General features: G+C 26.5%; 1 protein-coding gene across 1 annotated transcript; it reads left to right on the forward strand.

Moving 5' to 3' along the window:
• Positions 1-4,108: 4,108 nt before the first annotated feature.
• Positions 4,109-13,277, forward strand: Tango1 (transport and golgi organization 1). The gene is made up of 17 exons (XM_011502751.1): positions 4,109-4,278; positions 4,427-4,560; positions 4,885-6,664; positions 6,735-6,896; positions 6,976-7,022; positions 7,224-7,364; positions 7,437-7,553; positions 7,685-7,762; positions 7,838-8,065; positions 8,269-8,436; positions 8,514-8,736; positions 8,796-8,934; positions 9,014-9,103; positions 9,177-9,273; positions 9,367-9,490; positions 11,037-11,612; positions 12,939-13,277. The coding sequence occupies exons 1-17, from the start codon at positions 4,146-4,148 to the stop codon at positions 12,995-12,997; spliced, it is 4,296 nt and encodes a 1,431-aa protein (XP_011501053.1). The 5' UTR covers positions 4,109-4,145; the 3' UTR covers positions 12,998-13,277.
• The last annotated feature ends 223 nt before the right edge of the window (positions 13,278-13,500 follow it).

Consider the following 13,500-nt stretch of genomic DNA (forward strand, 5'->3'; position numbering starts at 1 on the left):
CTCAGTACAAATGCCCTCCGTTGTTCGTCTCGATACAACTTGGGTGCACCTGCACCCGCGTACTCTTGAACAATATACGACCTTCTCTTCGCCTCACTCAGGCTCCATTTTTATGCTCATGGCTCGTCTTTACATATTCCTCACAACACTCCTTGCCAACCGCTTAGCCACTGTCGCATCGAGCATCGAGCATATATCAGATCAAGCACAACGAGCCGACGAAATCACCTCGGCCGCAAATGCTGTACACACTATGTGCGCGCGCACTCAAGAAAACAAATTGACAGTCGGAGGCACAGTGAGCAGTTTGTTGCCGTTTCTAGTTTTAATTCTGTAAACGGCTTAATTGGAAGGCCTTCCTTGGCGTCTTTTGCTCGATTTTGACGCCTCATAAGAGGTACGCGTATACCCACTTTCACACAAGAGCTTTGCGTTGTCATTGAGCGTAAAATGTTCAATGAATCCCAGCGACCTTTCTGACTACTATTCGGTTCATTGAATTCATCGACTACGCTACCTAATTCTCTTGGCCAGCAACAATGAGCTTGAGCTCCGAATATCCGAGTAGCAAGTCCGCGATTTACGGGAGTGGAGACGACTTAAAACATCTATCAAAGTTTGAACCATTAAATAATATTGACGTCATGACATCATTTATGACGGTAATTTATTTTATTTGGACCATAGACGACACTCGATTTCTAACTCCGTTCGACTTTGTAGCCGCGTAGAGAGAGAGAGAGAGAGAGAGAGAGAGAGAGAGAGTACAATTTTCTGCAGCATAATTACATCCATCTAACGAGCAAGCTCGTACAAATGTTAGATAACGTTCTTAAAGACACTTTTCCAAGGAACCACCTTAATTTTATTTATTTGCGTATTGAATTAAAATAAAAATTTTCGGTTTTCTAATGCATAATTAATATCCTATAATTTTCACAGTGCTGGAGGCTCATTTCGACGAACAAGCTTTTGTTATTAATGTTCTATCGTTATGCGCTTGCAATGTATTTTGCCAATATTAAATGAATTTGTTTGCATTGTCTTTTTATTCGGACCACAAAATGTAATTGCTTTTATTTGGATGAAAATTTTATGTTTTAATTTTTGTGAAACCATGAACGTAAAAAATTGAAAATCTCAAATGCAAAAGTGAATTTATTATTCCAATTTTTGTTATATTTATGTAGTGAGCCTATGCCAAATTTTTAAAAATAACATATTATATTAATGATAAAAAGTAACGATTACTATTAAAACATGTTATAAGAGAGAAAAAGTTAGTTATTTGTTTTTGCTGCGCAAAGAAGCAACTCGCTACATATTAGAGGTACATTGTACTTTTATGTAGTAATATTTAAAATTATTAATGCTACTTGAATTATTATTTTTCCCATTCTTCTACTATTTATAATACTCAAAAAGTGGTAATTTTATTTTAATTAATTATAAATTACTTATAATAATATTTCAAATCATTTCATACATAATTATGACTCTTCAATTTGCTTGCTAATATTATGGAAATAATATCTATAAACTCCTCTGATATACGGAGATACTAATATTGGCAATTGGAGAAATGGGAGAAGAGACGATGTCGACAATGATAAACAAGTTATACGTAAAACTATTATGTGTGTTTGGAGTGGATTTGCACTGGATTTCTATTATATATTTTCATTACTTCTATTAAATTTGTATATAATTAATTAATCGTTTGAACAATTTATTATATGTCTCTTCAAGTTGCATTAAAATACTGATGCGTTTCGTAAAACGTTCGCGGTCAGAAGCAGGTAATTTAACAATTTTGATTAATATAAATGAATTATCAAACATTGTGTAAAGGGAACATTTATATTCCCAATCAAAATTGTCAAATAATAAATGTTTTTTATTCTGCTCTCTGTAAATTCTGAATTAATTAATACATTATTTTTTAATCCATTAAATTAAAAAATCAATGATACACAATTGGGCTGTTTTTTTAAAAAAAATGTTTTGATGTTTAGATATTTCAGAATAAATATATATTTAATTCGTTAGTAATATATTGCTTTATATATGTTCATTTAATTAACATAAAATTAATTTTTTATAATTTTAACTATTACGTTTCGATAATATTCACGAATATACACATGAATACATGTTATTCTATTTTTTAAATTACATTATATTCTTATTACTATAATTATAGGCATATAGTAAGTCTACTCAACATTTATATCTCTAAAATAAATATGTAGATAAAATAATTATTTTACAATTTTTAATGCAATTATTGTTGCATTACTTTTATATTTCGATTTAAATAAAAAGTAGAATTGAAATACTACATATTTCATTTATAATCATAGGAAAATATATCATTTATAACATTTAATAAAAATTTATTGTTGAAACTATAATAATAACTAAAGAACAAAATTTATTAAGAAATATTTTATAAGTTGCCAAGTTTTACAAGGTCACTTATACTTATAATTTTTTCGTGATGTATATTCGTGAAAACACTTAAATATACAATGTTCAGTTATTCATTAAAGTGTTTCTATTATGAAAAATTGAATTTTTCGTATATTATGCTAATTTCAATTGAAAATCATATTGAAAAAGTCATTATTTATAAGAAAATGATTATTTTTTAATAACATATAACAACTTTTTATTTCTAATAAAAATGTATTTAAGTAAATAAAATTTTTAGGGTAGGTATCTTAGCAAATTTTAATCATTGATATAATTTTAAAAGGCAATCAAAATTTTAATGTATTAATTAATATAGAACTTAATACAAAGATATAATTAAGTACATTAAATTATTTTTAATTGCACTTATTAGAACTTTTTTTAATTTAACAAAGGAAGTTAAATTGTTAATCATTTTATTTATTTTATAGTTAATTATTTTCTTGTTATTTTCTCAATATTTAATTGTACTCTTTAGAAAATGTTTAAACTTAAGTGTAAAATTAAGCTTTTTTATTATCAACATTATATATATACATCACATTTTAGAATACATAGATATACACATAATATATATTTATCCATGGATATATATCCACACATGTAAGTATAAATCTTAAGTTATATATTTTATCTTATTTTTAAAGTAGATAGTATTATTTTCAATATAGATTTTTTTTATTTACTTTTTATAAATCATATAAGTAATGAACTCGTGTTTTCCTAACAGGGGTCAGTGAGTTTATATATTTTTTTTGCTGATAATTTAATGTTCCTGAGACGGTTCAAGTTGTCTGATAAAGGGAAGTTAAATATTAAATTTAATCTAATCTGATCGTTAAATTAAGTTTGTTAAATTAAGAATGATATCAGTAATTTAAATTTCTAGTATTATAATTTATTTGATTCACATATATTTAATTAATATTTTAATCAATGTTTGCCAAATTTACATGTAACTGTCACGAAAATTGATGTATCAATTCATAAAAATTTTTTATATTATTCTTTATTATGTTTTTTACATCTTAAAATATTAAATATTTATCATCTAGTACTTTATAATTATGAAAATAAAAAGTAAATAAGTTTAAAAATATAACCCAAAAATATTTTTATTGATGAAGGTTTTATTAAATGTATAAGATAACTAGATAACGTTTTCTGCTTTCATGAAAAATTCCAAATTATTCACATTTTTTATCCTTGTTCAGATAATAATTGTTCTATTTCTTTTTTTAATATTTCATTCGCCGGCTATACCATTAAACAGTTTAAAAATTAACAAAAAAAAAAAAATTAAATTTACGGGATGTATGTCATGCAGTGTATAAAATGGCGTCGTGAATTTGACACGTTTTCATAACCACGCGCACAACTTTAATTCTGCGTAACTCTTTCTTATATAGATATGAGTATTCTCTATGCGCTCAAATGTTCTGTCTCATCACGGCTGGACGGAATGACTACAGCAATGTGCAGCTAAGGCTGCAGTGTGGTTGTTCAGAGTTCTGAGTAGTAATGTGGGAATTGTTGACAACAATAATAACGACGACGACGACGACGACAACGACAACGACAACGACAACGACAACGACAACGTCGACGAAGACGAAGACAACGACGGCGACATCAACAAAGTTCACGTCTGCCACTGTCAGCGTTACAACATGACTAGTCGACGAAGCACTATTCCAACGATGAAATTTATATTCGCGGTCTTTATGATCTTGGTATCTGTTTTATTACCTTGCAGAGCCAAGATTTCTGATAAGCGGTTATGTTACGACAAGGCTTGCTCAGGTGTGTATAAAACGTACAATCGAAGCCATACTTTAGCCAATTTGTAACCTATTCCTAGAGAGCTTTTTAAACATATTTTTCACCTTTATTAATACAATAATTATCTATTCATTTAATAAATGACATGTAAATTATAACTTTATTGCAGTTATAATTTCTAAGGGCAAAACTATTATACCGTATAACTCCAAGGATCATGATGTCCTTAGCTTCCCTGTTAACACTAATGTTAATATTTTCAGTAAACAAGCAGGCAGTAGACAAGATTTATGGGGTGTGGAGGTAATCATCTAATATTTAAAAATGACATTGTGATTTTATTTAAAAAAAAGAAGCAGATTTTCATTTATAAAAAAAAATATTTTCTTGATTATACCAATTTATTTATTTTGAATATTAAATTTTATAATTTTATATAGATTTTTATGAATATTTATAAATGCATTTCATACATTCAATATATTTGTAATAAATTTATATTGTTTAAGAATAAGATTTTTTATTCTTTTTAAAAATATTTAATAAAAATCTTAAATTAATTTAAGTACTATTTTTTATTATATTTATTAAACTATTTAGTATTTTATTACAAATAATTTTTTTTAGATTAAGGGAAAGCGTGGCTATGCCCCATCAAAATTTATTCGTGAATATCAAATTTTACATACAAAATTAGAATATACAGTGCCTACTAAGGGACTTGATAAAGAAAGAGTTGATAATATCTATGACACTGAAAATCTAGATAAAGATAATCTTGCTAATTTTTTTAGCAGTGAACAGCAAGATCATAATAATATTGTGTTACCAAAGTATGTATCTACAAATAATTTAGAAGAAAATATTGTTCCACATCCAGTTTCACCTTCCTATGAATCTGTATATGATGGAACTATTTTACCCCATGAACATGTTAAGGAAGAATTACCTCCACCAACATATTCAACCAAAATTTTGGAAAATAATATTAAGATCGATAAAGAAGTGCGATTGAATGTATATCCAAATCTTATAAGTTCAACATTTCCTATATTATCAGATATTTTTAGCAATATAAATTCTGAAGATAAAAGTACTGAAGATTCTGAAAATGAAAGTATTGAAAATTCTAATGAAAAAGACAATGATGATGCTTCATTGAAAGAAATGATACTTGAAAATGTAAAGACTGATGAATCTAGTCTTAATTCAGAAAAAGAGTCTAACATACTATCAGAAAATTTAGTGATTGAGGATAATATTCACCGTATTTATAATAATAAAGTTGTATTTCAACAATTAATTGAAAATGATAACAATCATACCGATTCATTAATTCAACTTGAAGATAGTGAAACAAATATTAAAAGTGAAATCAATGAAATACATAATATAGAAAATGAAGCAATAAGTAATTTAAAAAATGAAATTGAAAGTAGCGAACATGAAACTATAGCAAATAAAGTAGAAATCAGTGACAAAGCTACTTTTGACAAGGAAAGTAAATTCAGTGAAAAAAATACTTCAAAAAAAGAAAATCAAATTAGTAAAGAGAATACTTTAAAACTAAAAAGTAAAATCAGTGAGGAAGATATTTCAAAAGAAAAAAGTCAAGTAACTGAAGTAATTAACTTAAAGGAAGAAGAAACTACTGCAAAAAGTAAAAATACTGGAAAAGTTGAAAGTGAAATAATAAATATTACAGAAAAAATAATCGAAATTCATTTAGACGAAATTAATTCAGGTAATTTTATAAATAATAATGGAAATGTACAACAAACTTCTTCACAGCAAGTGAACAATAATGATAGCTCTATTATAGAAGAAATCAATACTATAATTGAAGATTTTCAGAATATTGTGCCAAAGCAAAATGAAGTAGATATTATTGATAATTTAATTAGTACTGATTATTATACAAATGACATAGTAAATGAAAAAATGCTACTAAACGAGCAGAAAGTGTTAAATGAGACTTTTGTTCCTGAAAGTGTAAATTTAACAATTTCTGAAGTGCCTTTGAAAAATAATGAATCAGTCATGGTATCTGTTGAACTTTCTTTACTTTCTGAAAAACCATTTAATCGCAATTTGTCTAAAAATGAAATAATTGACAATAATAATGTTGAGATTGGTATTAATTTAACTGTAAATAATTTATTTGTTGAATCAGATTTATCAAATAGTTCAGGCAATTTGGAAAAACAACTTGAAGTTAATGACAATATAATAGGCAACAATAATTACATTGTAAATGAACCTGCAAATCTTGATAATAATTCTCCTGTTGAGAATGCAAAATATAGTTTACAATTTGTAGATTCTAATCATAAATATGTAGATGTGCCATCAACTTCAAGCTTTGGTGAATTTCTGGGTAACAGAAATTTGCTGAATGCTAAAAAAGGTACATTTTTACATATTACAATTTCGTGTTTTAATGTGATTTAAACATTTAACACAATTTATTCTAATAGATTTTCTAGATTCAGAGGAAATCGAATTAGATAGAGTATTGGATGAAAACATTGAAACTACAACTTCTGAAAATAATGCAAATCATAATAGTGATGTTAAGCAGGAGGAGGAGAATAACAGTTTTAAAAAAGAACTTTCAATAAATAGTATCGAACAAATAGGTTTTAAGTTTATTTCATTAAGAATTATCAAATAAATTATAATAGTCTTTATTAAGCATAATAATTTTTTTTTTAATAGTTTTACATCGAGATACTTGTGATAAGAGCTATGATAGTTCAAGTTATGTGAGTATTCTTATTTTTAATGAATCATGCACATTTGATAATTATAAATCAATTTAATTTTTTATGGTATGCAATTTCTATTTTGTATAGGAATACCAAATGAAAAAAAAATAAAATTTTAAGTTGCTTTATATATTTTGAACCAAGTTTATATAAGAATTTAATTATATTATATATTTTGAATATATTTTTTAAATTTAGGATATCAATAATCAATACAAGGTTGATGAAAATGCAGTAACAAATGCAAGAAAGATAGAAAATAGTTCTGATTCATTATTATATGTTTGTATTACTGCTGTAACGACTCTACTATTTTCTCTTGGTTACTATATAATCGAAGTAAGTTATATAATAAAACTAAACATCCTTATATGATTAAAATTATTAAAATTCAGATATTGATCTAAATAGAATAGAAGACGCGATGGCCATTTCATAGCGAAGATTAACAATCTCGAGAAAGATTTAATGATAACAAGGAAAGAATGTATTATGTTAGACGAAAATTTGAAGTCTACCAAAGCAAAAGTAAGACATTTATGTGTATGCAATTTATGAGCTTTATTTTTAAATTTATAGAAAAATTTTTCATTATAATTTTACACGTAAAATTATTATTATATAATTTACATAATTATATAATTTAATATTATTTTTAGTTGGATTCAATTGAAAATCAATCGTTTGGTTCCAATGAAATGGTGTTATCATTAAAAACAGAATTATCAACTTCTGAGGTAATTATATGCATACATTTATAGCATATCTTATGCCCAGTATATAAAGATCATATTAAAATATTTTTTATAAAGAATCTTAGAGCAAAGATGGAAGATCAGATTACTTCACTAGAAAAAGAGTTAGAAAGTACATCAGAAGCCGGTTTAGAATTAGAACGTATGCTGCGTGAGATACTTTCATCTCATAGTGAAGAAAACAATCCACTAGCTCAGTCTATTGAAGATTTACAAGATCGATTGAATGATCAACAAATTGCTAATGAATCGTTAACAAATACTGTTACCGCTAAAATTAAAGAGGTAAAGTTTATATTTTAATTAAAAGATTTATTTTATCAACATTTATTAATAATAAATAATTTTAATTAATTTTAATACATTTCTATTAAATTTTATCAGATAAATTTCTAAATTTATATGTATATGCATTTAAACAAAGTTCAGTATTTTATCATAGTAAATTTTTAGTTATTTATGTTATTTGTAATAATAATTTTTTATAGAATGAAATACTCTCTGAAGATCTTAAAATTAGTTTTAAAAAAGTAGAAGAATTGCGGGACGAAATTACTAGGTTGACAGATGAATTAAAAACTCAAATAAGTAGTAGAATACATTTGGAGCAAAGTTTATCTGATCAAGTTCAAAAACTTCAACTTCAGATTAAAACTGTAAATAGAAGAATAATTATAATATCAATTATAATTAGTTTTAATGTTTCATTAACCTGCCACCTTTTAAAATTTAGATTACTGAAGATAAATCTCATTTACGTAAACAATTAAGAGGAAAAGAATTAGAGATTAAAGAATTTATCGAAGTTGTGGAACAAATGCGGACAAACAATTTCGATTCTGAAAAATTATATGAGGTTTCGAAAGTTAAAGCCGAAGTTGTGCACCTTCTAGAAGAAAGAGATGAACTTAAAAATAAACTTAGTGAAGAAGAAGGTGCTCACCAATTGCTCGAAGGTTTGTAAATTTTATTCATATTATTTAAGTACTTATTTATCTTTTAAATTTGTTTTTAGAACACGTAAATATTATAACACAAGAGGTTGCTTTTCTGAGTCAACAATGTAAAGTAGCTGAAAAGGAAAAAAAAGATGCAGAAACACGACTGGAAGTGTTAACCAAATTTTTTGAAGAGAAAGAAATTCAAAGACAAAAGTATCATTTTTAATATACTTATTTAAAGAAGATTTATTACTAAATTAATCCAAATATTTAAATATGTACAAAATTTTAGAGAAGAAGCAATTTGGTTAGAAAAGCAAGGAGAAGTTTCATCTACAGTAGAAAAACTACAAACTATGCAAAAAGAAATACTTAATTACAAGTAAACTTTTTTTTATAAAATCGAATATAATATACTATATATTTTGATTTATTTGTTTGATTTTTTTTTACAGACAGCAAATAGAAATGTTGAAAAGGGAAATTCTTGATCAAGAAAGAGAGTATAAAAATCAAATGTCAATCTTTGAAACGAAAGCCCATGAACAATGGGTTTGTATAATTTTAATTTAATGGGAATATTTAAGTAGTATATTTTAAAGTAAGAATTTAACTAATTTAACGATTTAATTTTTATTTAATAAGGTGACTGCACGACAAAATGAACGGCGTTTGGAAGAAGTCAAAGCCGAATCAAGTCAGTTACGTAATCGTCTAACTCTTGTTGAGAAAAATATAAATGATGCAGATCCAGAAATTAAATTACATCGTAAGTTTTTAAAAATAATCGTTAGTAATTAGTAATTATATTATTTTTTTTTCCTAAACATCTTACAGTCAGAAAAATAGTTGAGTATAGTAGATTGAAAATGTAATAAATTACATTTTGATTCACTTCACATTTATTTAAGTCATATTTTTAATTATTTCAAGTTATGTTTAACTTACTGAAAGAAGTTTGGAAATATGTCTATTTTTATATTTTTATTTGAAGAGCAAGTAGTAATCGAAATTGCGACATAAATAAAAATAACGCGTTTATATAACCTTATATAATTATATAACGTAATTATTTTTAAAATGAATTATTTTTATATTTCAATTGATATAAAAATGAAACAATTAATGATTAATTTTTTTAAACATATATTACAATATAAACACTATAAAACACTAGCAATACATTACTATATTATATACATATATATATACACACGCCATACTTGCGCGCACGTACATGCACACGCATATAATATAAAAGTTTGGAGAGCAATGATCGGTACCGACATTCATTATATTTAATTATACTATTAGTTGTTTAACGCTTTTCATTATTACATTAATAACTTGACTATATTTATTAGGAGTGTCAATTTATTAAAATGATTATGCATCATTATTAATTAAATACTGAATTTAAATTATTAAAGTCTATTATATAAGTCTATATAAGTTATATAGACTTATATAAGTATAGTCTATTATTCTATATTAGTCTATATTTATATAGATTATCTAATATATAGACTATCTAATAATCTATATAAGAAAACAGTCTATATAAACTTATATAATACTAATTCATAACTATGAGTTTCAGATTTCAGATATATATTATAATGATTGTAATTTATAATATTAGATAAAAATAGATTTTATGTTTTATTTAAAGATTTTCATTTTAAAATAGTCTTAATTAAAAGCATATATATATATATATAGAGAGAGAGAGAGAGAGAGAGAGAATAGTAAATGAAGATAATAAAATAAGATAATAAAATAAAAAATTATAAATTTATTACGATTTAGATCAATTTTAATGTTGATTATGTATTATATACATGTAGTATAAATATTATATTGCAACAATAGCTATAAATATATCTATTTACATTTAATTGCAATTTAATTCCTTCAATTATAGTAAAACTTGAATTTTAAAAATAAATATTAAATTATAAAATTCAGCTATTTTCAAGCTGCTAAAATAACGTTGGTCATCAAAAAAAAAACAGATAAAAATTAACGATATCTTAGGAGTTTGACAACTTTGAGTTAATGTCTAAACTCTCTAAAAATCTATATTATGACATTTCTATTTTTCAATAAAGTACATTTAGAAAAAAATGAAGCTTTTCATTGCAATTGCACTGGTTACAAATATCGATTTATTGACAAGAAGAATGAAATGCGTGAAAAAGCTTGATATATTCAAATCATATATAAAAACGATTTTTGAAGAATGTTGGTACCGATAGTGTGATTCATGCACATTTACCAACTCACACTTCGACACATGATTGCCCCGTTGACAGGTTTGCAGTCCGCGAACGGTGAGGCTCATCCATTATTTGTGACTCCTGAGACATCCAGCTCGCCTCTTATGTTCGGGGCCTCTGGGCCTGGGCCTGTACTGCCGCCTCCACTTCCAGGCTCCTTTCTCTATCGACATTCCTCGTTTGCGCCGCCCCCGCCATTTCTGCCCCCGCCCCCTCTTGCGGTCTCTCGGCCACCACCGCTAGGCGGTGGGAGGCTATCCTCACCTCCTCCCGGAAACGGGAGCAGTGTCGGTAATGCTGGCGCACACGGAACCAATGAGACCTCACTGCCCCTGTCACCACCGCTCCCGCTGATGTCGTTCCCGCATCATCCTTTACATCGCCACCGCTCGCCCCCACCGCTGCCCCTCTTCGCTAGTGAGGCGCCACCACCACCACTTCAATCAGGGTCTTCTTTGCTCCATCGCCACATGCCACCGCCACCGCTGCTTCCGCAGTTCCAGTCACACCAACACCATACGTGGGGTGATGAGGCCTCGCTTCCCATCAGAAATTCGTCCGGTTTTCATACGCAGTCAAGGGACCGAAATGCCATTGTCCGCAATCACAAAGGTTCGTTCCTGCTCGAAGTTTGGAGACCAGCTGATTATCGTCGCACTTCTGTATCCCTTCTCTCTCTCTTTCTCTCTCTCTCTCACTCTCTCCGAGTTTGTCAGTCTTATTCCTTTAACGTTCTTTTCATACATGTCCGAATCAATGTCTCTTCTCTGGCTTTTCTTATTTTCAGAGTAGTTTTATTTGTGCAGGACAGTCAGATGCGAGCTTACATAAACTAGCTTCAAGCTTACAGGATTTTTTTTTTTTTTTTTTTTAAATTTAATATATATTTTTATTTCAAATGCAGAATATCTTAAATATATTGAAATTATTCATAATTAATTTGTATTAAAGTAAGAAAGTGAATAGATTAATGAATAAAATTAAAAAGTTGCTTGAATTTTTCAATATGCAATAATATATTCATTAAAAACAAATATTTTCAATTTCAGTTATTCATTAATTTCACTGAAAATACATTTATTCTTTTAATAATCTCTCAATATTTTTATTTTTCTCTCTACATTTTGCTTAATGTACTTGCAAGGACGCAAACGCTTCTCTAAAGTCAGACAGTTTTGGAGTACGATGGAGGGCAATAATGCCAATAAATGATGAAACGTCAGGTTTAAATATTTTGTTCATAGTTAGAAGTAGAATTTTTTCATTTTGATCTAGATTAGTCATGATATAACGTTTTGTACAATTTTTGTGTATTATTAATACTTTTTTTATTTAAAAAATGAAAATGAAATATAAACTAATTTAAATATAGAAAAACACATCCTTTCATATACATTTATCTGTAATAGTATATTTTAAGTATTAGTAAAATAGTTTAATTATTATTTTATGTTGACTGTAGTTTGCAAACATGCATTTATTTTTATTTATTTATACTTTAAATATATTTTTATTTCATCTTTTAATTATATTTGCTTATTGAATATTCAAATCGAATAATTTTATATTTATAAAATAAATTACAACTTAGTGATATTAATGAAACACTTTCTTCCAAGAATATTCTGATATATTTTTTATTTGTCTTATTAAAATTCTGATAAATTGATATTAAATATTGAAAGAGCATTTTTTAAAAATCTATTTATCTAAATAATATTAATTTTACATTATTTTATTAAAAAATAAAAATAAAATAGAGAAATTGGTTTTCAATCAGTTTACGAATTGAATAAAAATGTTTGAAATCATAATTGTAAATAAATACGTTATTACACATTTTTTTAATTTATTTCAAATTGAGTACATATTAACTTATAGATGGAAAAAATATACATTATTATAAGTGTTATTCATTGAAGGTTTTGGTTTTCTCAGGTTCCTTACATTCGTCTGGAGAGTCATTGGATAATTCTCATCATGGTGGAAAAATTTAGCAAGCTATACATATTTCAATCATTCAAAGAACGTTTTTGAAATCAAATTATTCGTATACATACAAATTTTTGACAATGAAAAGCCTTACAATGCACTGCTAATTTTTTTTTTTTTAAGGCACGTTTGGTGCTCTGAATAAAAGTGTTTTTGTCGAAATTCATAACTAATTATTAAAAATTTGTAATATATGATGGTAAGTAAAGAATGATACTCTTCTCATTATCTTTTTTATATCGTAACAATTATTTTGTGATTATATAAAGGAACGTTAAATATATTCAATTTATTATTTATAACTTGTATTTAAAAAAAGTAATTTGTCAATTCAATCAATATTATGTTAAAGTTTATAGGAAAAACGCATTTCTATGCATGTATGTGTAAAAATTATGCAGGATCGATGAATATGATAAAATCGAATGCATATAACAATCAAAGTTGTATCTATATTAATGAAATTATAAAAAAAATATAATTGTTAAATATAATTTTAAACAAATTT

Source organism: Ceratosolen solmsi, unplaced genomic scaffold (assembly GCF_000503995.2).
Source record: "Ceratosolen solmsi marchali unplaced genomic scaffold, CerSol_1.0 scaffold15, whole genome shotgun sequence".
Classification (NCBI taxonomy): domain Eukaryota; kingdom Metazoa; phylum Arthropoda; class Insecta; order Hymenoptera; family Agaonidae; genus Ceratosolen; species Ceratosolen solmsi.